The sequence below is a fragment of the Eulemur rufifrons genome, chromosome 9 (genome assembly GCF_041146395.1).
Source record: "Eulemur rufifrons isolate Redbay chromosome 9, OSU_ERuf_1, whole genome shotgun sequence".
Lineage (NCBI taxonomy): Eukaryota > Metazoa > Chordata > Mammalia > Primates > Lemuridae > Eulemur > Eulemur rufifrons.
Window position 1 is genome coordinate 53,377,669 of NC_090991.1, and position 27,007 is coordinate 53,404,675.

The window sequence follows — 27,007 nt, forward strand, 5'->3', positions numbered from 1 at the left end:
AAATGCTGACTTTCTACTTTAAAGCCCAACAAGAACTTGGATTCTGAAGGAGAGAAACAACGCAAGCGTCCAGTCACTCGTCTCCTCTCCTCGGCGCCCCGCAGGCACTTGGGATGGAACAGCAGCTGCCGGAGCTGCGACCTGCACCTGCTGCGGCCGCCGGGCCCGGCCAACAGGCCCCGCAGCCTGACCGCGTCGTCCGGAGATCTCACTGCGCCTGCTGCACCCTCTGCGTCCTCTGCGGCACCCTCCCTGTCACCCCCTCGCCCAGACGAGCACCCGGCCGCGAGCTCCCCCCCACCCCCGGCTCCGGAGCACAGGGGGGCGGGCGGCCTGCCCAGGCTGACACCGCAGCAGCGGCCCAGGGAGCTCCTCTCTAGGGTGAAGCTCCCCAAACCAGATGGGCAGAGGCACCCGAACAGTGCTATGCTCTTTTTTTTTTAAAAAAAAAAAAAAACAAAAAAAAACAAAAAAAACCCCAAAAATAGATCTTTATAGTACGTGGCTTCTCTTCCTTCCCACCATTTTCTTAACATAGAATAATATATCAATACATGTATTTATGGTGCAGGGGTGAAGGCTTCTCCACGGGGAATCCACCAAGAGGTAAACAGTCCGCTCCGAGCTCTGCTATCAGACCCGCTGAGCGGAGGCTGGCAGGAGGCTGCTCTGCCGACAGCAGCTCTGCTCTGCTCAGAGAGAAGGTTCAGGAACCCGTGCTGGACAGGCAGCAGGCCCCTCTTCCCAGTAATAACTGCCCACCCTTCTCCCATTTAAAAAAAAAATAGCAAAAGCTGAAGCTAGTCTCTAGGAATTGGGGGCGGGGCCCGGTGGAGAGGACACCCGTTGGCGGCGCGTCCGTGAGGCCGGGAGACGGGCGGGGAGACGGCGCCGGGCTCCGCGGGCCTCGTGGCTGACGCCCTGGGCTCGCTCAGTGTCTTTTCGTGGAAGAGACCTTCTTTTTCCGCGCTGCGAGCATCTCGTAGAAAGGGTCCCTGCTGATGGCTGCTCTGGAGCACAGAAAGGGGAGAAAACAGAGGCGTGAGGGACACGGCCACGGAGACACGGTCCTGGGTGGGGGCTGCTCGGGGCCTCGTGCCCCCCCAACTATCCCACAGAGGCCAAGTCAGTGCGTCAACTCTTGCTGCGACCACACAGGGCTTACAGTGACCCGCTTCACAAGAGACACACAGGGACACATGACAAGATAATTTTTTTTGCCCGTTTCAATCTAATAATTAATTTACATTTAGGAACAGAATCGTTACACATTCTTACAGCTATATTCTAATTCAGAGAAAAAGACCACACGTGGGACTTTAGTGCCACGCTGACATCTGGCTTTCCTGCATGGCAGTGATCGCCGTGTCAAGCATGTCACGTGGCAGTCACCTGAGCACCTGAGCTCTGCGTGGTGGCAGCGAGTGCAGCTTCCTGAGGCACACTGCTCAGGCCAGGGGAGCAGCACCACCCTGTGTGGCTCTGGACAACTGACGTAACCCTGCTGTGCCTCAGTTTCCTCATCTGTGAGACGGGGAGATGCCTCGTGACGGGATTAAAGAGGCTGCGCTGGCAGAGCGCGGAGGGGCCTGCGAGTCCAAGGCTGGGCCAGGGAGTCCGGACGGACCGGAGGAGCGGAGCCGTCCGGGGGGCTCGGCTTCGCTGCAGCTACAGCACTGACCGATTCCACGTGTGGCTCTAAAGAACGCTTAGTTCTCCCGGCCACAGAGGTCAAAACTGTATGAGGGACAGAATGCACGACACCAGCCAAAACTGTTCTGAGAGAACGGTGGGGGGAGGGCAGCGGCGGGAAGGCTGCAGGGCCAGGGCAGCGCGGGTTGGTCCTGAGCGACACGCGGAGCAGCAGAGGCTAACCCGCGTGGGACTCGGTACTAACTAAGGGGCGTGTCACATCGGTGGGGAGAAACCCGTTGATCAATAAATGGTATCGGGTCAATCAGCTATTCATTCAGTTGTGAGAACAAAATTACAACCCTTACTTCAAACCCTGTACAAAAAAATAAATTTCATAACAATTGAGTTAAATTTTAAAAACATATGTTAAAAAGAAGACATGAAATGTGTAGGTGACATCCACCTGGCCACAGGTCCCCAGACCACAGGGCCAGCGCCATGACTGGCAGCAACTCTGACAGCTCTGCGGTGCTGCACACGCCCAGTGGGGAGTGGACCAGGCCCACCCAAGGCCACACTTCCAATGACAGCCACGAGCCCAGGGAAGCTGCCCAAGTCCAGGCAGTGGCTGGCACGCCCACTGCACACTCTGGCTGGATCCTCTAAAGAGCCCAGCGAGTTAGGAGTGACCTCCATCAGCCGGAAGGGGGAGGTCACCTGCCCTGCCAGAGACGCGCACGGTCTCAGCACAGGGTGACCGGACGCCAGACCCACACTCCCCCTGCCCAGTTCTTGTCTCAAGGCTGCTTTTGTGGGAATAAATCATTTCCTTCTTCCCACCTCCATCTTTAGTCACTCAGTACTTAAATGTGGCCAAAACACTATACTGGTTTGAGTAGAAATACCAAAAAATAAAACAAAACGAAGATTAGAGAATATTCACCCCCGTGGGGGGCTGCAGCTGGGTGGGAGAAAGCCCATCACACAGACTAACACGGGCCTCAGAGGAAACAGCTGGGCACTTCTGAAGGCTGGAGAACCCAGGAGGGAGAACAAGGAGGCGCTCTGGGGAGCCGCGATCGCCGAGAGGATGAAAAGCCAGAATGCTCAGTGCCAACCCCCACAGCAGACGGGGGCAGTTTGCACCGGGTTGCACACGGTCCCAGAGAGGAATGTTAGGGAAGAGAAGCTGCTTAGGTTCAGAAATTGCATTTCCAGACACCTGCCACATCAGGATATCTCTGTCCCTGTAATGAACCTTACACGTATGTGACCTGGAGGAGCGGACAGAGTCCGGGGTCTGCGGCTCTGTTCTTAGCTGTATGGCCCGGAGGCAGCGTTTCCCTCCTCCCAGACCCTCAGCTTCCTCCCAGCGCAGTGCGGCGTGGTGCCAAGGGACTTCTGGCAAATTTCTTAACCTCTATGGGCCTCAGTTTCCTCAGGTGTAAATGGGAAAATGGTGTCTTACAGGAGTAACAAATTATAAAACATGATCACTATCTCTACTGAGCTGTCTCCGTGAAAATGAGATCTGCTGCCTTAGACACAGAAAGACAGCTCAGCAGATGGCACCACGCCTAAGAGCTCGCTCACCTGGGGAACCCAGGCAGGAGGCGCTCTCTTAAAACTGCATAACGGCCAAGAATCCACAGGTCTCCTGGGAGGTACTCGGGGAAGCACAACCGAACCATTCCCTGGGGACCTAACACGGAGCAGGGACACGGGGGAGGCAGGGCAGTGGATTCCAGAGCTGGGACGATCGGTGTCTGACAGTGTGAGTCACGGTCAGGCAGGCCGCGCTCCTGTTTGCAGACGGCACTTACTTAATGCACTTGATCCACTCCTCCTTCTCCTCAGGCGTGGGGGCTGAGATGCGGTACACAGTGTGGTTCCCCTCCACCACGCGCCCGTCCGCCTCGGTCTTGCAGGCCTTGATCACTTGGTCTTTGTTGTCGGGGATGTACAGCTCAAAGCAGTTCTGACAAGTGACAGGGGAGAGGTGGAACAAAGGTCTTAGGGAGCTGCTGACCAGAAAAACGTTCATTTATTTCCCAAAACACTCCTTATCTGACCTTCATAAAATACAGGCAATATGTGTCTGCCCGTGGAAAAGAGGAGCCCAGGAGCAGAGCTCTAGAGAGTGTGGCTGGACGTGAACAGGGTTTATTGGCAAAGACGTCACCCAGAGCCACGGCGAGAGCCAGTTACCTCATCCTTTCTAAAGCCAAGGCGATGATATCATGATAGTCCAAAACACAGAAAAAATATTAATAAAGCATCCGAGGCATAAAATAAGCAGCCCGACCCTGAGTGCTTCCTGCTGCCATTCAGGGAGGGACAGTTTCTGCACCTCAGGTGGTGGTCATTGATACTACAGCAGACAGAAAAAAAGGTGATGCAGAGTCTCACCTTTTGGCTTCAGTGCTAAAGATAATCCAAAAAATTAGACTAAATTAAAGGCATGATACTACTTTTCAGTTTTTTTTTTTAAAACAAACAAACAAACAAACAAAGAAAACTCCGAAATTTCATTCCTTTCCAAAGAACTTCATGCTCGCTCCCTTCCTCCCCCCAAAATTTCTCAGCAAAGATACTCACTGGTTTTTTTGAGTCCTCCACTTCCCGGATACTCAGATTCTCTAAAGGGATGATGCCACGGGGCTCCTTATCCTACAGGACAGTTGAAGAGAGGGAGACGTCACCGCCCAGTTACGGACACACGCACTGTTCCACTCCTTCCCAGAGGCTCATCCTAACTCTCCTGCCTCCTCCATGACATGAAAGTCACACGTCAGCTCGAGGGACAACCCCTCATGTTCTAAAGCAAGAAGAGGTATGGAAGTATCTGGGGATCATCCCTATAACCAAAACGCCTTTGCAAGTGGAAAGCCCCGGAGGTTCAACAGATGCCAGAAGGCCCTGCCCCGCCCCCGCTTCTCGCCCTGCTCTCCTGCTCACCTCCCCCGGCCTCAGTTCTGGCGTCGGCAGCTCTAGGAAGCATTTCCTCAGCTCATCCAGTGCCCTGCTCTGTGCCCCCAATGCCCGGGACCGCAGCTGGGGCACAGACCATTCCGTACGCACTGTCTCTGCGTGCCTCCCACCTCCCCCCCCCCCCACGCCACCACCCTCCTGACAACTCTACCTGTATCTAAGGAGGCACCGAAACTCCTGCCCTGGACAGAGCAACCCCACCCCCACCGGTCCGCCCTGGCAACTCATCCTAACTCCCTGCCTCCTCCCACGACATGAAGCTCACAGCTCAGCTCGAGGGACCACCCCTTACGCCCTCCCCTCACAGCAGAGCCCCTGCACACACTTGCCCAGGTCTGCCGTCGTTGTATCTGATCAGAGTTACACATGCAAAAAGTGTTTAAAAGATCAAGTTCTACAGGTTTTGTAAACGCAAAACAGTCTTTCAGCCTTTTCCTCATCCCTGGGGGCAACTATTTCAACTGCCTTAAACCAATCTGTTCAGTCTCTACCGCTGTGTCTCACTCGTCTCTAGGATACCATGTTTGAACTGCTGCCTTTTGCGTGTTCGGTTTCAGACGTTACCTATAGCAGAAGAGGACATGGCTCCTGCTCTCGCCCTGGCGTGTTCACACTCCCCATCCTCCAAAGGAAGTATCCGGTACTTTGGGTTAGGGCCCTACACGGCGTTTGCATTAGCACTGCTTTTGTCTTCAGACTTGTGCCACATGGTAACCTTTTTCACTTTTTTTTTCCAGAAAATCTCCTCTCCCTCGACCCCCCGAACTCAAAATTACCTTTTACTGGGGGTAAGTGTTGTTTCTTTTATTTATTTTTCTATGACCTTAAAACCCAAATCAATTATAAATGGCTCACCTCTTATCACAATCTCCTTTCTACAGCTAACTGGTACCAGGCAGCCGTTAACTGCAACTTCCCGATGGCACCTCCCCGAGCCTGTTCCACCCCGGCTGCCTCAGGCTGGGCTCTCCCTCCCGCTCCTCTCTCCCTGCTTAGCGCCCCAGGCTGGCAGAGCACCCCCTCCGCCTGCATCCTGAGGGTGTGTGGGTGGGAACGTTTCTGAGATCCTGCTTGTTCAGCAATGTTTCTACTCGGCCCTCACACCTGGCTGACAGTGTGGCCGGGCGTGACGGCCCAGGCTGGACACAGTCCTCCTCCGGGACTGTGACGGGCAGCATCCTCGTCTAGCTTTCAACATCACCCTGTCCAAAGTCACTGCGGTTGCTGATGCCTTGCCTGTGACTGCTGTGCCCTTTGTCCTCAGCGTTCAGAGACTCCACGAGGATGCAGACTTGGTGGGACCTATTTTCAGCCATTACGCAGGGCACTCAGCCTTTCAACCTGGAAACATACATTCTTCATTTGGGGGGAACTTAAAAAAAATCGTCTTGTCAAGGGTCACCTCCTCTGCTTCCTTAGTCCTCTCTGGAGCATGGCGGACCTCCTGGACTGGTTCTTTTCTCTTTAAAACAATCTTTCCTTTATTATTTCCCATCTCTTTGCCTTTCTACTCTTTCTGGGAGATATTCTTGGTGTTTTTCATCCAACCCTTCAATTAAGTTTTTATTTCTACCATACTTTTAGTTCTCAAGAGTGTTTTTGATTATTTTTGTCCTTGGCTTAACACAGCTGTAGGAAGTCACCCCTTTGAGGTGTCCGAGAGTCTCTGTGACTGGTACTGGGGCTTTCTTCTCCCTAGAATCCCTGTCCTCCAAGCTGCTCCCTTGCCGTCTGGCTGTTTTGGTCTCCACCTGCTCAGGTTGGGGCGCTCAGACGTCTGGGACTGCCCGGTTGTCCCACCTGAAGAGCAGAACACTAAGTGGGGAGATTCCAGGCTGTGGGCTGCGAGTGTCTAGAAGGCCCCTCTCACTAGGCTGCCTGGTGGAGAATCTGATTTAATACCTATACGTTTCTCTTCATGTCCCTCTTCTTGGGCTGAGCAGTCTCCCACTGTCTGCAAGTTACAGACCTGGCCGCCTGTGTTCTGACACCTGCGCGGGCAGCGGGGGGAGGCCTAGCATTCAGCGTGCCTGAGTGTGTCCAGAACTCCTGTTTGGGTACGATGCCCCCACCCTCAACTGTGCCAGGGTCCCTTAGTCCAGAAACATTCAGCGCTGCCCTCTCCCGAGAAGGAGCCCTTGGACTGCTGCATGGGGGGTAGGGGCAGGCACTTAGGGGCATGGAGTGAGGGAGACAGCTGGTCTTTTTCCTAAACCGATTCTGGTTTTCACCCTCTTCACGCCCATCTCTAGGGTTATCTGGCGCCTGAACCTTTTGGGGATTCTGCTAGGCCACATGGGTTGAGTCACTGCCAGGTGAGCAAGTGAGCGGGTGAAGAGTTAGCATAATCTGGACCTTAACGAGGCTGTGACTTCATTCACACTGAGACTGCTGGGGCCTGCGACATCTGGGTTATGTGCATGATGCATGTTCTCCATGTAAGGTGATTTTAAACAGACAAGATTTACACTCTGGTCTCCAGTAGGCAGTAGGGAGCAGATGATAAGGTGACCCTTATCACCACTGGGGAACCCCGCTGGAGATCCTGGATCTTTCCCTGCCCCTGCCTGAGCCACCCTGCTGCATCGGGAACAACGCAGCCCTCCTTCCTCTTCTGCCCACACCCATCCTCTGCTTGAGACCGGCCGGCGCGAGCCAGCGCCACTCACAGGAGCACACTCCATCCCGCGGATGCTGCGGCGGAAGCAGACCGAGGGAAACTGATGGAAACGGACGATAAGCTCCTGGGCAACCATGTAAAGTCCCAAACGCGGAGAGGGCTCCCTGTCCGGGGTCCTCCTTCCTGGAACTAAGTGGACGGTCAGGCCTCAGGACAGGTAGCCGGCACGCATCACTGACGACTGTGCGCCCGGTAATCACCATGTCCCCAGGAAGACAGCACTAACCAGCACTAATGTCTTTGGCTTATCGGATTTTTCTTTAAGAACAATCACCGTTGTTTTTATAAAAACAATTGCCCATTAAAAGACCTTAAAATACTGCAGAGAAGAAAAAAGGGAAAGGTTTAAAAGCACTCCAAATCCAATCACTCCTAAATTATCACTGCTGACCTTAGGTGAAGATACTTTGTGTACAGAGGGAGAGATACAGGTTTTATGAAAATGGTATATTTTAGTTGGTATCATTTCCATAAAAGACTTTCCATTGTAATTTTACAGAATTTAAAAGAAGAAAAAAATGGAAACAGAAACTGGAGAAGCCTTGAACTTCAAAGTAAATGTTTCTTTACCCTAAGAGTTCCTAAGATGACTTTATTCAAGTTAAGAAAAAAAAGCTTATGAAAAACATTAAGAAATTTTAGTCATTCTTTTTTTAAAAAAATATGTGTTTCAATTTTACCTGTTGCTGAGGCTGGAGTGCAGTGAGGCGATCACGGCTCACCGCAGCCTCGAACTCCTGGGCTCAAGCGATCCTCCTGCCTCAGCCTCTCAAAGTGCTGAGATGATAGGCATGAGCCACCATGCCCAGGTTAACAGTATTTCTTGACTCTTTGTTTTGAAAGATAAAAAATATTCTCATAATTCTTCACATCTTTCCTCCTCCTACCTCCTGATTTTTGTTGATTATTTCATTTTTGCATTGCCCAGGTTTGTAACATTCATAGACTGTTCTGTTGCCACAATTTCCAGTTACTTACTATTAGTCCTATATCTAGCTGTATGTTAGCATTGGTTCTATGTTTCAGTATACTTTAGTATTAGTCTTACATTTATGTTAGTGTTAGTTCTATATTTAGGTGTATGCTGGAGCTAGTTCTGTGTTTCGGTGCATTAGTTCGATGCTCACCACTGGGCTTTTACTTCCTGGGGCCTTTCTTCGATTCATTCTCTTCCTGGCTAGATGCTACTGTCAAGTAGGGTTTTTCACAGTCCCAGGGTGCTACGGTTCATGTTTTCTTCTATCGTAAGGCCACTAGCTGTTACTCACTTAAATGATAATGGGTCTAGATGAAGGCTGCTGGGTCATCTTCCCCTCACACCTGTGGAGACCTTGAACCACCAGCTTCTGGCACTGAAAGCTGTCCGAGATGGTCTGCTTTTGCCAACTGAACGGCCAGAGGCCTTGCTCCAAGTTCGACTGTCTGAAGGGCTAGTTAGGCCTCGGGGCCAAGTTTTCTGTAAGTTTCCTGAAATACGGTGCACTCTATTGATTTGTACATTCAGAGTTTTTCCTCCTTTTCAGGCAAATAATCTCATGACACATCATACTTTGATTTTGCAGGCACCAATTATTCTGGTATTGGGATCATCTTCTGTCCCCCACATCCACTAGCTTTTATCTAATTGTTTCAATTCTTGTCTTTTTCTGATACAACTTCTGTGATCAGCTCAAGCCCTTCCTCCAGGACATGATTACATTTTCTGCTAATCTGTTCCACTCCTGAAAGTTTTAACTTGTGTGTTAATAAGCTATAATTCAATAATTATATAGTTACATTACAAATATATTACATAGTTTTGGTGCTCACTTGTTTTAAGACTGCAACCTCTCTTTTCTAGTCTCCCGGCTCATTCTGGTCACTCCACGAGTGGCTCCTGATTCCCTCCCCTGGATCTCTGACCACTGACTTGAGGTGGAGGGTCAGGTGGTTTGCATTCTAGCACTTTCTATAGTCTCCTAAGAGAGTGGTGAGTGAAGGAGAGCTCATCTAAGACGCTCCCTGAGCTCTGACCTCTCTTCTGGGATTGTGAATGTCCAGCGTCAGGGTTTGCTCCGCCTAGCTCAGGGCGTCACGGTACTTAGGGGAGCCCTCCATGGACGGTTTTCCCAACTGAACACATAGTCCTGAGCCTTCACCTGTGTCACAGTTAGCCCTGTTCTTTCACTTCCTATTTCACCAATTTCTACCCAGCAGCAGATTTTGCTCCTCCTTGATCAGAGGGGAAAAGAACAATTCCCACTCAGAGTGCTTCCCCCGGCCTGAGGGCACCCGCAAGGGCCGCTGTCACCTCCCAGGCCTGTGAGCTGGGACCCTCCACTCTGCTCCCGGAGCTGCTGCAGATGCCCTGCGGCCAGCGGCTGGAGTTCACCGAATTACTCAGGCTCCTTTCCTCGCTTGGTTGCTGTTTTGCCTCACTCATTTTTACTAGTTTCCTGCTCTGTTAGACAATTCTGTGTGGAAGTTTCAATCTACCATCTTAACCCCGGCAACTCCCTCTCTGCAGCTTAAGGAAAGCATTCGCCTCTGTGTTTCCATTGCCTGATAAAATGCTGGCATTTTGCTGAATAAATGTTGCTGAATTGAGTTGAGGTGACGCCACCATGGTCAGCATCACAAGGAACACAGGATTCTATCACACAATCTCAGAGTACCGGGACTGCCTAGCACCTAGGACTACACTGCTTAGAAGCCTGAGCAAGTTTCACTTTGACCCACGGGACAGTGAAAAAAATCCAAACAAGATGTTAGTGTAGATATCTTCAAGAAAAAGGCAAAATATGGGCAGAAGGTGAACAAAACAGAAAGAAATTTACCGAGCTGTTCATAGTGATACTTTGAGGGGAGAAACAGGGAGAATCTTTCTTTTTACTACTTTCTGTATTTGAAGTGGATCACTTCATGTGAAAAGACTGTAATACCGGGAAAGTAAAGCCAGCTGCAGAACTTGCATGGCATGAGTAGAGCCCCCAGAACACACACAGTCCTGGTCAGAATTCCCTTGCAAGTTATTTCATATCATAATGAGCAGTCCACCATCAGAATGAGTGGCCTGACTTACAACCCGACACTGTGGTGAAGCTCATTCCCTGTGCAAGAAGCTACACTAGTACGATGTCCACAACGATGGGGAACACTGCAAAGTGTCAAATGCAATGGAAACCCACCCTTGCTCCCGACAGCAGTGAAACGCCAAGGCATGCACCTGTGTACTGGGCCCTAATAATCTGTCTCTAATGTGGCTAGGATTTTCCTTAAGCACAATTTTGCTCTACATTCACTAGAAAAGATAATTCTAAGTCTTAATTTTCTCAGTGGGATCAATGACTTTTACACAGTGAACATATGCTTGGACAACAAAAGTGAAGCTTTCCCAACTCAACTGCCTGGAGTTGCTTCGAGACACAAGTCCAGTGCTGCCGGCAGTACAACCATTTCGCTCCTCAGACGACCAAGAGGAGTGACAGAAATGAAAGAGCATCAAGTCTCCAGCGTGGGAGCCACAGTTTGGGCAGCAGCCACTAACCTGCCAGCCTTCCCAGGTGCTCTGCTCAGAGGAGGGAGCTCTGGAAAGAGTTTTATTTTACCATTTTTATGCTCATTGGCTATTTTACCAAAGTGATGCATATGTAACACAGACTTGCAGTTGTTAATCTCTTCCACTGAGTAAAAACCAAAACTTCCATAGTTTAAGAAAACCTCAATTCTTAAAACTTCAGATAATCTCAATTTAACTTTTCCCGTTTCACTTTACTTCTTTTTCCCCCATTATATATTTTACCCCTTGGGCTGTTTCTTCTGAATCAAAGCCTTCAGCATTTCTGCTACCCCAGAACGTCTGAATTCTCCAAATCACTATTATTTCTTTTCTTTCCATCTCCCTTTCAATAGGGCCACAGACTCTTTCCTGGCAACTGATGCCAGCTCCTTCCTTGTAGCCCAGCTCCCAAACACGGCGTCTAACGCAGTCTCTCCCCTTTCCTCCTGGCCAGGCGTCGCTGCCACCCAGGTCCCATGCTTGCTATGAACCACAGCTCCTTTCTAGGCACTCAACATCCTCTGTCGGGTTCCCCATTCTGAGATGCACCTTAGTTCTTCTACTTTGCTTAAACTCTCCCCTGACCCCTAAAGATGTGGAAGGACAATCTGACTGTCTCCCCACTGCCTCCTCTAGCCGGGCTTGGTTAGGGCCGTTTAGAAATGGACGCCTGGCCCATCCCTAGTCCCGAGGCAGACCAGCAGGTGCTCACCGTGGTATATTCAAAGTAGTAAAGGCAGTTGTCAGTCAGAATGAACCAGCGTCTTTTCCAAGTCTTTACCCTGCCACCTGCAGAGCAAAAAGAGATGCACGTTCGACCGAGACAGCCGGGCAAGCGCAGGCTCCATAACGCACAAAGCTCTCTTCTCAGAGAGGGGGAGGGGGGTGGGGGGAAGGGCTGGGCATCAGGAGAACATTTAGACCACAAATTTTACATCAGTAACGAGACACAGAGCCAAAACAGAAGCATCTTTCACAAAGTGAAAGTCTGTGGGTACAAGCGGAGCAAGCGCGTCTAGGTGACACCTGGAGATGAGATCAGGACAGCAGGATGAGAGAGCATGGGTTTGTGGAGGAAAACCCAGGGCAATAATGACGGCAATGCAAATTTGCCTCGGGCCGGAGAACCGTCAGCAAAAAGCCTGCGTGGCAGAAATGGGCAAGGAGAGAGCGGCGAGGGCCAGCGTCCCGGTGCAGGCCACGCTGCCGCCGACACGCAGCTCGGCAGAGAGCAGGCGAGCAGGGGAAGTAGGACTGAGACACTGCAGGCCCTTCACAATCAAATCCACACTTCCTTGGAACAGGAAACCAAACCCCTGCGGGTTTACCCTCACCTCACCTTCCTGATTGTACTGAATTTCTACACTGGCTTTTAGCCTCCCGGGCCAGTGTCCTGAAACCAACCTCTTCCCAGAGACCTGGGTGAGAATCAAAGCAAAATGCCTTTACTGGGGAGGAATCAACTTATAAGGAGAGGTTGGCTCAGGAGCCTTTTCAGGTCTTGGTTCTCACCCGAGCTTTTAACAAAAAGCAGCTAGCAGAGGCGGCCCTTGCTGGGAGCTGGCAAGAGCCCCCTTAGTCCCGTTCAGTATTTCTCAGTAAATAACGTGATGTCATGGAGTTACATAGAGACGGATACTAAGGAGGAAAACTTTAACTGTGGCCTCTCTGAAGGAAGCCACACCCTGGTCTCAGGACCACAAGCCTCTCTTTTCCTGCACTTCCCTCGGGTCAAGTGAAAACTTTCCAAATATGAAATTATCTGGGCCAGGCACAGTGGTACATGCCTGTAATCCCAGATGCCCAGGAGGCTGAGGTTGGAGGATTGCTTGAGCCCAAGAGTTCAAGGCCAGCCTGGGCAACATATTGAGACCCGCCTCTTTAAAAAAAATTATCCCTAAGGCCTTCACATGCTAAGCTATCCATGGCCTTCCAGAAACACTTGTGCCCTGCTCTTTTGAGCCTATGCTCTTTGGCTAAGACTTAACCTACACGGAACATCACTTCCCCAATATTCATAAAAAGCAAGGACCACAGGGCACAAATCTTGTCCCACCCGGTCATGCTTTCTCTCTTGCCCTCACCACAAACAGGTGAGCAGAGGGTGGTCTTATAGGGACTAAGTCCAACTGCCAGGACCTGCCTGCATGCTCATGCCAGAGAAGCCCAAGAGGAGAATGCAAATTGTGTCCAGTGTAAATCCTGGCAGACAAGTGTCAGGACCATGGGACTCTTAGGCTCATTTTACACTCTGCTTGGGTGCCTGAACTCTAGGGGGGCTTAAGCGACTGATCATTAACTGCCAAGATTCTATAAGACACAGACCTAGGTCATGTGAGGGAGTTTGCCGTCAGCAGGCACGTGCCACCCACCCACCCATCCTGTGCTGGTAGCAAGCAAATTGAGACTCTCTCCCTCCAGTGACTTGTGAGTTTGAGCACTTGACGCTGGTCCCCATGGGTTATATGGCATGAATAATAAAAAACTGTAAATGGATAAATATGACATGCATGTGGAAAACAGGAAGGCTGGGCAGAATTAAAATAAATAAGGAAGAGAAAGAAGACAAGGAATATATTCAGAATTGGAGCCAACTTGTTCTTAAAAAGGAACCCCCTCCCCCATTTCAGGGTCTGAGAACTTCGGTCGTCCAGCCTTGGGGGCCTCTGGTTCTCCCCGCCGGGCTTGGCACACAAGGAACATCAACCCATGCTGACCTCCCATGCACTCTGCCACAGGACGCTACCGTGGGTGACGCTCGGGACTTAGGAGATCATGGAAAAGCAGGTCAGATGCCAAAGGAACGAGATGGAAGGAAATCAAGGAGAAAAAGCAAAGCCGTAGGAAACTTTCTGCCTGATTACAAAAGCTTGGTTATTTCCCTGGACGATGTGTTGCGTTACAGAGACCTCTGCTATAAAGCATCACTGCGGGCCCATGGGGAGCATTTCCACGTGGAAAGAAAAACAGACATGAAACAAGCAGACAGATCAATGCGCGCCTAGGACAGTCCCTGTGGAACTCACAGGACCACCTCCCCGTGCACGGCTCCTCGTGCCCTCCTGTGACCCCTCAGATAGGAAGGCCAGATGCCATCTTCCCCTACAGCTGAGAACCTGACAAGTCCCTAAAACCCTTGAATAAATGTCAGTGTTTGGGGCTGTTCTTTTTAAGTTAGCTCTGCTCAAGGGATGCTTAGGCGCAAACCTGAGGAGCTCTTGGGCTAGGAAAAATGTGTTTCCCCCAAATCAGCAAATGGAGATTAGATACCAACAACAGAACTGAGAAGCCAATTTGGGGTTTTAAAAATGACTCCCTGAAAAGGAGGAGGGAACAAAACAAAAACAGAGCTGAGGCTATAATGCCCTTCCCTGACACCCAGAAAATACAAGGACTTCAGCTAGGAATTTTTGGGTTTTAGGGTTCTTTTTAAACTTTACTTGGTGCCAGTTTGAGTTTAGGAAACATCATTTCCCTTTTTCATGCAAAGGCAAGTGTCCTAAATGTCGCCTAATTTAATGCTTTTCCTAACTTGCTTTTCAATCATGGTATGTCAGAAGCACATGGCTTTGGGACTTCATTCCCTTCCTCCTCTTCCCCACTTCAGAAATTACTTTCAGTCAAGTTGATTCATGGATGTCAATTTGAATTTAACAAACATAGCACATGCTTAGCCAATAATTCCAAGTGAAAATGCAATGAATGCTTTTTTTGCTTTTTATAAACCTGCTCTTAGCATGTTTCCTTGCATTACTGCATTCAGCAAGTTAGATTACTGCACAGCTTGGTGCCTAGCTGTCCGATGCACTGTATACTGCCCCAAAAGGGAAAACATAAGAAGTGCTACAAACCCCCAGCCTGAACAGTTCCCTAGGGACTGTACGCTAAGTTAGAAGCAGCAGTAACACTACCACCAGCAATTAAAAAACAAAATAACCAAAAATAACAAAATAAGAAAACGCTGCAGCAATGACAGTGGCCTGGGCAGAGCGCGAGCACGGTGAGGGGTTACATACCTCCTGGAGTTTGGGGCAAGGAAAAGGAGAGCCAAAATCATGGAAACATACAAATGAGGGAGAAAAGAAAATTAAAACAAAGAAATCAAACCCGATTCCTTAATCTTAAAAGTGCAACGTATCAGTCACATTCATGTCTGCCTGGGGAGGGAGCTGAACTAAAAACACCGGTGGGGCAGATGACCCCCTGCTGCTGGCCGGCACGGGAACCAGAGTACATCCTACGTGCCGCAGCCCACCTGGTCAAGGCGAGATTTGAGGCTCTACTGACAACCTGGCCCCAAAGATGCCACAAATCAGTCTTTACAAAGCCAGCATTTATTGGATTGGTATATCCAGAACCGGAGCAAAGAAAGCAAAGATTACTTCAGGGAAATTAAATGTCTTTTCTTAGATGGCTGTCACTTTTTAACGTGTGTGTAAGAATGCACACACATATACCCATGAAGACACATGTACGTATGTGTATACACAGGAATACACATTCTTATGGCTATATGCATACACAGACATATACACACAACTACAGATGGCTGGAGGCCCTGCCTTCTGCAGCACATAAACACAAAGGAGTGATTCTAAGTGTGCTACAATAAAACACAATATTAAGAGTTTAGAAGGGTTTGGTGGACCGTTAGAAAAAGTAATGCAATGAGCTAAAACTGAGTCCCACATTTAGTCAATTTTTTTCTTTTTAAAAATATGGGATGCCTCATGAATTTGCATGTCATCCTGGTGCAAGAACCAAGATAATCTTTGTACTGTTCTAATTTTAGTATCTGGGCTGTCAAAGCCAACACTTAGCATTACCATTTAAACAAATTTCACTGGAGGGGGAAGTAAATCCAAACTTGGACACACTTTAAAAATTTCTAGTAGGTTTCCTTTTAACTCTATCCGTTTGACAATGAGAATGTGGAGCAGAAGGTTGCCTATGGGTTAGTAATTTTAGAGCCTTAACTTCAAAGATTCTACTGGCTTAAAGATACATGAAATGATGGCCAATTCAAGAGATATTTAAAGCTCCGCTCAGTGAAGTGGTGCTTTAAGGGGAATTTATGAATTAAGTCATTATGTATAAGCTCAAGGACATGGGATATGCTTTTGAAAGGAAATATAAATCCTACTGCTATCTGAACTCGTCAGAAATAAAAGATTCCATTTTATTCTTCCCAGATGTGTCAGTGACCAAGCGAGTAATGACTTCTAATCACTGTGGCAAGTAATTGAGATGGTAGAGGCAGGTCATTTGAATGGAACACCCCCTGCTAATGTGGGACCCCACCTCATCAAAGCCGAGGCAGGAGAAAGCAGAGGAAAAGTACTCTCTTAGTGGCCAAAAACGGACATCATGTCCAGAAGGCCTAGAGCTCTATGTTCTGAAACAATTACTAAAATCATCATATGTGGGCAGGAATGTGTATAGAAACCCTACTAATTTTTTTCCTTTGTTTACTTTGTCACCTTCATGGTGAGGCATGACCGCAAATCTCAGCAACACAAGCTCACTTTTAGCAGAGGAAAGAGGAATACACTTTCAACTTTTCTGAATGAACAAAATCATTAATGTGGCTGATTCGGATTGGGAAGGAGCGGGGGGAAAAAAAAACCACTGCCCGAGAATGAGTAAGAGTGCTGTGGATTGCGCTGCAGCCGGCGGCTCTAGGTTTGCCATGCAACTGCCTGTGGGGAGCCAGATGCAGAAGGCGGTGATGATGCGCTGGGGTGGGGCGGGAGCGCCAGATACACGTCTGGGTGACGCAAGTAGAAAGATGGACAAGGCTGGCTACCCTCCCTGTGGGTCAGGGGACAGGGAAGGGAACGGACCAGGTCCCCAGGGAACCACCTTGAAACAAAACCGGGCCAGTCGACTCAAGACTGGAAACGTGGAGCACAAACACGTGGGCACTGTTTGTGGCGGACTGAAGTCTGCCCCCCATAGTCTCCGAGTCCCGTGGGCGTGCTGACTGTGCAAGTCACTTCCTTTCTGGAGGTGGACCTTTGTTAGAATAGAACTGCTACCAAAGTCTCTCCAGAGGGCCCCGAAAGCCACCCTCTTCTCACACTGCACGTGTGTGCCTTTCTTCCCGCGTCCCTGGCTTTAAGAGCCCTCACCCAGAGACAGCACTTACCGAGTTTCAACAGCCAGCCTTCTCGGTCGGGGTTGAAGAAAGTGTGCGTGAGGTCATTCCCATCATCTTCTGGGATTTTAAAGGGTTCGTTTTTTATGCTCTCATACAGATTCTGGGATAAAAGAGGAAACTGCATGTCTCTGATTCTGGAAATATCTTTTCTTCCTCCCCTTCCTCTTCATTCATTCCACAAACATTCATTATGTGCCCACAGTAAGCCACGCACCCTACTGGGCACTGAGGCTAGAAGAACGTGACCGTTTCTGCTTTCAGGCGGCTCTCAGTGACAAAATAAATAAGATGCCCATTGGATAATTAGGAAAGAAAAGAAAGCGGCTTGACTTCTATTCAGGCCTTTAGTTTCAGATTTACAAACCACTGTCCCCTTCCTAACTCCTTAGCTAGGCCTCACTACCAATTTCTTAATGAAATTCACATAATTAAAGGAATTAAAAGAGGAGACATTTGATAAATCCTATGTCTTTCTCCTCTCCTACAAAAGAAGACGCTGTTCCAGTGAACTTTCTTGACTCCAGCGAAGGCCGAGCTCACCCGGAGCAGCTCCTCGGGCAGGTCTCCCCCATCGTTGATGCCTCGATTCATGGCGATGAACCTCTCCACGGTGGGCTTATCTTTGACATTGGGGTTGTGCAGGCTGGTGTTCAACATGATGATGGCAAAGGAGAGGACGTAACAAGTGTCTGGAGACGAGAGAAAAGCAAAGGAGAGCCCTTGTATGTTCAGAAGATCAGAAACATCCCACCCAGAAGAACAGGAAATGCCAGATGAAATCAGGAATAAGAAGCCACGCTCTCAAAAGAAGGGGACAAGTCCACACAGGTGGGTACCCCAGGGCACGCTCCTATCAGAAAGGAGCAAGGCACAAAACGTACATCAAGTATTCAAGACTTAAAGATGCTTATTTTTCAGATTGAAAAAGGAGGATGCGTACACCGTAGATCTCAAAAATGACACAATGTATAAAAAAGAAAATACAAATTACCCATGTCAATAAAAATTCTTTATGAAAACACGATTTTTAATAGTTGTGTATTTCACAGTTCAGAGGTACCGTGACTTATATTCCAAGGGCCTTAGTGTTGCACTTTTGGATTATTTTCAACTTTTTACTATTAAAAATACCATTAAATTCATGTTCCTAGGCATGAATCCAGGATCTTCAGCCCTTTTAGTAATTGTCCAGTGCCAAGAAAAGAATTCAGTGTAAATGCCCATCACACGCCAGGGCGGGTGCTCCCACGTACCCGTGGACTGGAAGACTCCGTTATTGCACTGACAGTAGCGCTGGGCGAATGCCTCCATCATCCGGTCGATCTTCTGCGCCTCCCCCGGTAGCCGGAAGCTCCACAGGAACTGCCTGAGTGGTGAGACAGGGTGAGTTCCAGGACTTGGGGAAACAATGTGTCTCTCTGTGGATCGTGAAACTCCCAGTGACTTTTAACAGGAACGAGTAAAGGGAGAACTGCCAGACTGCAGCCTTCTGGAACTCTGACCAGATGCAAACTTGCCACTCCACGTCACTGTTATCTTAATCAAAAGTGAAGTACTTAGGAAAAACTGAAAAATTAAGCTTTTCCAATTCAAAAGAATGGTTCTCAGAATACTACACAGGACTAAAATATAGATAATGCTCATCTTAAACAAACTCCACTTCCAGATAACAAGATGGGGTGGCAGGAAAAGACAAGAATGCCTTATCAAAGCATTCACAGTTGATCCCCGTAAGTCAGAGGGAGACTCATGGCCGACGGGTTTAATTCTGCATTATTTCATCCATCTAAATGGCAGCACAAAAGATACTATTTACACCTACAGCAGTGAAAACACAGAAGGACAATTTCTCAAGAAGCACAAGGTAACAGTAAAAAAGTTTACTTTTTTCATTCTAAAATGAAACTCACTACTACTTATTCTAGGGCAAGAAATTAAAGGATTTTCTAACTTAAAGACTGGAAAAGTTTAAGTATTTATCAATTTCCGAAGTTTCAAATATAAGACCCAACGAAGAGTTTTTGACGTAATCTGTTTTCAAGACATATCTATCATAGGCCAATAGATTGCTTTCCTTCAAAATACGTCAAGATATTCAAAATAGTCCCCAAAGGTATGATTTCAATAAAACGCCACCCAAGAGACATGCACAACAAAGGCCTGTGCCTACCCCTTCCCGGGTGCTCGCCTCGCGAACACTCACCGTAGCGCCTGGACAAGGTTAAGGTCGGTGAACTCGTGCAACTCCACAAACGCATGAAGAACCTGGATGTTAAACTCATCTCTACCAAGAAAAGACAAAAGATGGAGAAAGCAGGAGTCAGACACCGACTGAGAATCCAAGACCCATCCCCATCCCTGGCTGGGCAGTGTCTCCCATGCTGCGTCCCGGTGTCATGTGGCCACCCAGACAGCCACCCCCCACCCCCCACAGAGTCAGCAAGAAGCCTGGCCAGCTCTGTTTACTGGCTAACCACGCAAGGTGTCCCCACACCCCCCAGACAGACCCACCACCATTCCCCAGGACAGCTCCCCTCAATGCCAGCGTGGTTACTGCTGCCTCAGAACAAAAGCCCGTCCAGGAACCGGGAGCACTGGGAGCTGGTTTCTGCTCGTCATCCACGACCAGCCCCTCTAGCAGGCCTCACCTCTCCCCGAGGTAGTCCCCGATGGCTGTCTTGTTGAGCCCTTCGCCTTTGTACAAGAACTGGGCGATGTCTTCACACGTGTTCTTCAGCAGATCATTCTCTATTAAGAACTGGATCCCCTAGAAAGGACAAGAAATACGCCGATGGTGCTAGGCCTAGACAGCCAGAGAGAAGGGGAAAAGGCAGAGGAAGGAGCGGGTGTGGGAGCACTGGACACCGAGCATCTCATAAATACCTGCCCACTGACACAAAGGGTCAGGGGTCACAGTTGAGGAGCCAGGGCTTGCAACTCCAGACAAGCCAGGGTCTACTGCATGGCATTTGCTGCACACAGTGCAGTGCGAACTGTAACACTTGTGAAAACACCTTTGGGTTCTACCTGAGCACTGCAGAAAACCCATCCTAAAGACTCCGGGCTGTGGCCACTTCCCTCTTACTTACCTTCTTAGGGTCCATGTTAAATTTTTTCCTGCCCATGGCTACCTGTTTGTTCCTCTGCATGTTTTTCCTGTAAAACAACCAACACAGCCATTTTAGTACTTTAGGCAACTGGAAAGTTTTGAAAGACTAATATAATCCCCACACACATCCACTAATTTACAGGTATTTTTGAAAGATTTATCCAGGAAAGCAACAGGTTGGTCTAACTATGAAAGGTCAGCTGAAACCCCGACTTGGCTCCACGCTCATTTGTACGCCTTCTACCCCAGATCAGTGGTTTTCTTTTTAAACATGATTTTTTAAAAAAGCTTTATCATGGTATAATTTACTTGTCAAATAGTATACCTATTTTAAGTATACATGCGAATAATTTTAGCAATCTTATTGAATTGTGCAACCATCACCATAATCCAGTTTCTGAACATTTTCATCACCCCAATAAAATTCCTCACACCCATTTACAGTTAATTCTCACTCCTAACTCCACCCCCAGGCAACTACTCATCTATTTTCTATCTCCACGGATCTGCCTATTCTGACATTTCATATAAACAGAATCATAAAGTATCTGGACTTTCATATCAGGCTTCTTTCGCTTAGTACAATGTTTCATGGCTCCTCTGGCCAGCACTGCACTCCCTCTCACTGCTGAACACAACTCCACAGCACACACACGCCGCATCTGCTTATCCACTCGCCACGTGAGGGACATTTCGGCTGTTTGCAGTTTGGAGCTTCTATGGATAAGGTTGCTGTCAGCATCTGTGTACACGTCTTTGTGTGGACATATGTTTTTGTTTCTCTTGGGGAGATACCGAGGGGTGGACACGGCTAGATCATATGGTAAATACATACTTAACTTTTTTAAGAAACTGTCAAATGACCAGCAGTTTTCCCGACTGTGCATCAGAATGAAAAACGCAGATTCACAGACCGTGCTTCTCAAAGTGTGGCGCACACACCGGCAGCCTCGGAAGCACGCCCGACACGAAGAATCTCAGTTCTCGTATGTGTGTGCGTGTCAGCTGGGGCCTCGTTGAAGCAGATTCTGACTCTGCGTCTGCAAAGGGCCTGTGTTTCTGCACGTTTCACATGATCCCACGTGTTGACTCTGAGTAGCAAAGGACCAGCTAACTCATTCAGAACTTCAAGGGGCAGAGCCTAGGAATCTGAAGTTTTAAAACTTCCCATGGCAATCTGCCGTGCACCCAAATTTGGGAAAGACTGCAATCAATGGCAATAGTAATTTTATAATTTCAGACAGCAAAACAGTTGTTCAGAATGGAATTATAAAATGTTATTGCCTTGGGGAACAAATGTCTTCTCTGGCTAAATCCACAGTGGGGGGCGGGAATGTTCCTAAGTGTTTTGAGGTATCAGAACTTCAGGGTGTGAGATAATCAGGGATCCCCTGTGAACAGCTGCCTTAAAATACAAAGTCACAGAGGGAACACACAGTTTAATTTCAGCTAAAATGAAGGGTTATGACTAGATATGTAGAAATTCCTATTTAATTTGAATGGTTGTCTGACCTTTCTTCCTAAATCCAGAAAGATTACTTTGATCAGTATTTCCAAACAAATACCACAAGGAAAGCCTGTTCCTGACTTCCAGTAAGACGGATGTGGCAACTTCAGAGGCACCTACAGAAGCAAAGTGTGAAACCGCTAAGAATCCTCAGTTTAATCTCTAAGTAAAGCTTTCCTGTGGCCACCAGAAAGTACACTCCCAGACCTCTGCCAATCAGTTTCTGCCGTGTGACTGCCTCGCCAGAGCTGTCCCCTAATTTCATCAGCCAGCCCACCCGCTTCTCCGCCTCCCCTCATGGAGACCCTGTGGTTCTAGGTCCGAGGCGGGCACTTCTTCGGGGGCTTTCCTCAGTCCCCAGACAGGGCTGTCCCCCTGGCAGGGTCCCCAAAGCGAAACAGCCATGTTACTGCTCTCATACCACCTTAGTTAACCAACGTGTATAAACTTCAGAAAGTTTTAAATGTTTCAGTATGTGAACTATTACTTGTATTTGATTAAAGAATATTTAGTGTCATTTTACAAAATGTTGGCATCAGGTCTTTGATTAAAAACATGAATTCTTCTCCTGTGGAAAAGCTGGAACAAATGTGACACCTGTCTGAGGAACAAATCCACGTGAATCTGAGAATTATCCATGTGGAGTCTCAGGGATCTGCAGAGGAACTCCCTTTTTGGGGCTTTCAATACTGGAAAACCATTTTGAGTTCCACATTAAAAAAATGATGATAACCTTATTACCACTCCCTGACTCCCAGCTCCAGACGCAGCTGAGGGGAGCTACCAGCCTCCATAAACTCACTAGCTGAGGACAGCTGTGTGCATACATAATATGTATCACTAATATTTTCTCCCAGTCTGTGGCCTGCCTATTCACTCTTTTAACAGTTATCTTTTATAAGAGCAGGAATTTTTAAATTTTGATGAACTGCACTTCATCCATTTCTTTTAAACTATGATTGTTTAAATGGAAAGTTAGAAAGCTGTAATCCAAAACACCGAACGGACAATATAGAGCCTGGCAGTGACGCCCCGGCTGCCTTCTGTGGACACCCAGCTTCACTAACCCCAACAGCACTGCCCACAAGAGTCTAAAATAACAAACCGAACGGTCTTATGAAGCCAGACAGGGAGACTTAGGCTTAGAAAAATACAGACATAGAGTGAACTGGAAACAGACCATTTATCGCATTAAGCAGTTAGAAAACGGTCTGGGAACCCCATTCAAAACTAAACTCTCAAGGTCACTAACATTTCATGTAATTAAAATAAAAAATTCAAATGGGCCTTGCCATTTTACACCATAATTTCATTTCTACATTCTCTTCCCGTAAGCATTAGGGGAGGTACAAATAAGTCCCCAATTATACCCAGACATAACTGCGTATTCCAGCCTTTTGAAATTGTATTAGAAGAATTCATCAAGCTTTTCCTTTACACAAAGGAAAATCAGAAACTTTACAATATAAACATGGTGCACAACAGAGGGGAGTAATTCACATAAAAATTTAAGAGTAGTTTAAAGCTTTCTGGGACTCCTGAAGTTCTCTAGTTCAATCTTTGGAACAACGTAAAAAGCTTCTATAGATCAGGAGTTCCAGCAGCGAAGGCTGGAAGGCAGAAAGTATGGGTATGAACGTGCTCGTCCGGAACAGAAAGACATAAAACTTACTTTCTCTTTGCACGTGCCTGGTCAGCGCAATTAAAGCCTCTGCACTTTGAGAAGCCACAACCACAAAAACCACCCGACAGGAGGGCGACCCACCTTTCTTCTGTGGATCCCAGGTTTTCAATTTCATTAGCTACTTCTGCTATCTCATCCTTCAGCCTCTATAAAACAGACAGTCCAGAGTTACTGGAAGAGGAACATACAAATTAAGGCTTACGAAATCACACATAACCCCCTCCAACCAAAAACAAAATAAAAGCAAAACGAAATAAGACAAAAAAAATCCAAGAAAGTAAATTAGGGAAATTCATCTATTCAACAAATATTTATTGAGCTCCTACCAGACACTAAGCATTCTAGAAAACACAAAGGTAGAACAAGATGTAGCTCCTGACCTCAAAGAATTTATAGTCTAGGAAAGTTATAAGCACAGACGCTATGTAAAAAAACGCATGTTCCACTGGAAAATGGCTGCTTTATTACAGTCTTTCAGGACAAATCCGCAGCTTCCTAAACACAAGTGTGATGGAGGCTCCCAGGACAAACTCTTCCACGCGGAGCCCAGGCTGCAGTCAGCAGCAGCTGTGCCGGGCCAACACTGCCGCCAAGTGGCCAGCAGAGGGAATGTCTGCTCAAAGCGGCTGTCCGTCCACACCACCCGTCCCGTCCACATCACCCTCCCCGTTGCAGCAGGTCCTCGGTCAGAACAGACGAATTCTCACAGCAAAGGGGACCTGAGCTGAGAACTACTTAGCTTTTCTCAGCATCGACCAAGGAAACAGAAACCAAAGAATCAGGGCAAACTATGAAAATACACTCAAATTCACACCAGAGCAAGTCAAGTCTTTCCCCACTACATTGTGCCACTTTGGGGTAACTGGGTTCCCTCTCTCACCCCACCCCAATGGTTTATAAAAAATTCTAGAAGAATACCAATTGCTGCCTCAGGGCTAAAATAATCCAATTATTGGCTCCTATGACATTTCTTACAAAGCTTGACAGTTATGGAGAGAAACTTGGAAAAAGAAGAAAATTGCTAACACTGACTCGTACATCTAGGGACCAGAAATTATGCTACATCTTTTATAAGCAATAATTCATTTAATCCTTACAATCACCTGTGAAGCAGGAGTTTTCGTTCATATCTTACAGACGAAGAAACTGAAGTTCAAAGAACCAAAACTCTCTTATCTCAAACCATTTGCTAATAAGTGGCACAGCCAGGACCAGGGTGTCTAGCTTAACCCAAAGCCGTGTTCTCATCATCTCCCCTCACCCGCTCTCCACCCAGCATGGCAAACACAGCAGTGACAACTTTGCTCAGAAGACAGGGGACCTGGGAGTCCCTCCAGCTCTGAGAAGTGACAGCTGAACTTTTACAAACCACCCAACCCCTTTGAGATTCCATTTTCTCACTTGTAAAGCAAAGGTGACAATCAATACTACACACTGTGCAGAGCTGTAGTGAGAGCAGGTGACAAGTGTCGTGAGAAGACACTCTGTAAAGCACACATTTTTACACAAATAGAACTGTCGCTGTGGTTTTTACGTCGGCAAAGCCACCGTGCCGTCTCCCACCTGAATGTCGGCCAGCAGCTCCTGCTTGCGTCGTCGGATGTTCTCCAGCTCTTGCCGCTCCTCGGCAGTCAGGTCACTGGGAACTACAAAAATGGAGGGAAATGTTACTAAGAAAGCTTTTAGCTCACCCAAAATAAAGTAAAATCCAGAGACCACAAAAGGAGAAAGATACCAAGAAAGAAGCTAGAAGCCAGTTCCAGAAATGACCAACTGCCAGGAGTAGCTCTGGCTCCAACTCTCAACAGGTTTTCTAAAGAAGGAAGACCTTAAATCACACAGAAAAGCTCTGAGAAAGGAACCCTGGGAAGGAAAAACCAGAGAGAAAAGATCGCTGGAGGCTAAACTGGGATGGCTGTGCGTGAAAGAGCATGAATGACCAGCTGACTGCCTCCCTGTCTTCATCTCTCCCAGCTGGAAGACTTGGGCCACTTCTAATCAATCGCTCGAGGCCTCAGCTTCCCAGTGGTCAGAAAAAGAACATCACCACCTCACTGGGCTGGACAACGTGGAAAGATGGCCCTGACACCCTGAAGTGGGGAGGGGGTGGCAAGCTGCAAAGCAGCATGGATAGTTTTGTGCCTTTTCTGGGAGCGGTTGGAGGAAAGAGACTGTATGTACAGAAAAAACACGTAAAAGGATATCACCAACCTAAGTCGGTGCTTAACTCACGGGACTGGGATTACGGGACTTTCCCTTTGTGCTTTGTATCCTTCTATATTGTGTGAGTAATGTTTTAAAATGTGTTCCTATCATCAGAACAAAGTTACTTGATCCCGGATCCCAGTTCGCACCATGAAATACTTCTGGAGTCCTCCAATGACTCGATCCCCCTTGCCTATGCAAACAGGGGCTCGGAGAGACGCCCTCCAGGATGACCCTTCCATGCGTACTGTGGGAGCCATGTGGACCAATGGGAAGGACAAGCATTGGAACCAGCCAAACCAGGTTCAAATCCAGCTTCGATCTACCATATGCCAAACTGGGTCCCTTTGGACAAGTTACTCAACCTATTTGGGCCAAATTTTGTCGTTAATAAAGTGGACATACCATCACCCACTGCACAAGGCTGCTGTGAGGACAAAGGGAAATAGAGTGAATAAAGTGCCTGGACCCCTGCCTGGTGCTCAGCAGGAGCTCAAAAGGGTTGGCTCCTGTTCCCTCTGTGGCAAAGTAAAAGGCAGCCACAACCCCAAGGGGAAAGGCAGGACACAGGTCCTCCTATCCTTCTAGTAGGTGCCTAAATGAATTACAGCTGCATTGTATAATATGACATGGTGGTCACAAGCCCCCTGTGATATTGAGCACCTGAAATGTGACTGCTCAGTTTGATGTGTGCTGTACGTATAAAATACACACCACACTTACTACAGCAAGTAAAATATCACTCAAATAATATTTTATATTGATTATACATTGATACGACAGTAACTTGATAAATAAAACATACCATTTTAATTGATTTCACAGGGGCTACTAGGAAATAAAATTGCATTTGTGGCTTATATTAATATTATATTTCTACTGGACAGCACAGAGTTGGAATAACATCTCTGCCTGAGAGCCAGTTAGGATACACACACTTCAATGCTTGTGGCATTAAAACTTAATCTACTACATTCAAAGGGCAGTTATTTTTCCCAAAATATTTCATAAAAACCACGACAATAAAAGAGATTAGAAACAGATCGCAGTGAAGCCTACAGAATGGGTTCATTAGCTACATTAGAAAAGCTGCTTTTTTCTTTTTTATCCAGCTTTTCCCATCCTTCTCTAGAAAAGTATCTTTTAAACTTCTCCAAAATCCACAATAAGAAATGCATTTTATATCATAACCCAATCTCCCTCACATGCGAAAGTATCAAGAATAATACATCGTGTGAAATGCACTGGTATTTTCTGTGATTTCCCTGTTAGTTTCCTTAGCAATGGCTGTAGTCCAACTAAACTGATTTCATAAACTACCTAATGCATTGAGTCCTGTAGTTTGAAAAACACTCTTCTACTTTAGAGGCTGGAAAAGACAGTCACTCTGAAGATTCCAACAGACGCAGGTCATCTTCATAAGAGTGGGCCTCAGACTGCACCCCTGAGAACTGGGGGTGATCCCCAGGGATGTGTGGCAGGGTGGAGCCACAAACAG

General features: G+C 47.7%; 1 protein-coding gene and 1 pseudogene across 3 annotated transcripts in view; both read right to left on the reverse strand.

Moving 5' to 3' along the window:
• Positions 1-452: 452 nt before the first annotated feature.
• CYTH1 (cytohesin 1) overlaps positions 453-27,007 on the reverse strand; it is an 89,516-nt gene continuing 62,961 nt past the window's right edge. For all 3 annotated transcript variants that reach the window (XM_069481757.1, XM_069481759.1, XM_069481756.1), the window contains exons 2-13: positions 24,868-24,950; positions 23,386-23,450; positions 20,094-20,160; positions 19,653-19,771; positions 19,208-19,288; positions 18,258-18,370; positions 17,545-17,693; positions 16,993-17,104; positions 11,557-11,633; positions 4,234-4,305; positions 3,459-3,613; positions 453-1,010 (exon numbers count right to left, since the gene is read on the reverse strand). In XM_069481757.1, the coding sequence (XP_069337858.1) occupies positions 932-1,010; positions 3,459-3,613; positions 4,234-4,305; positions 11,557-11,633; positions 16,993-17,104; positions 17,545-17,693; positions 18,258-18,370; positions 19,208-19,288; positions 19,653-19,771; positions 20,094-20,160; positions 23,386-23,450; positions 24,868-24,950 (1,172 nt within the window). In that variant the 3' untranslated portion in view covers positions 453-931. The remainder of the gene's footprint in view (positions 1,011-3,458; positions 3,614-4,233; positions 4,306-11,556; positions 11,634-16,992; positions 17,105-17,544; positions 17,694-18,257; positions 18,371-19,207; positions 19,289-19,652; positions 19,772-20,093; positions 20,161-23,385; positions 23,451-24,867; positions 24,951-27,007) is intronic.
• On the reverse strand, positions 15,557-15,656 carry LOC138392734 (U6 spliceosomal RNA; annotated as a pseudogene).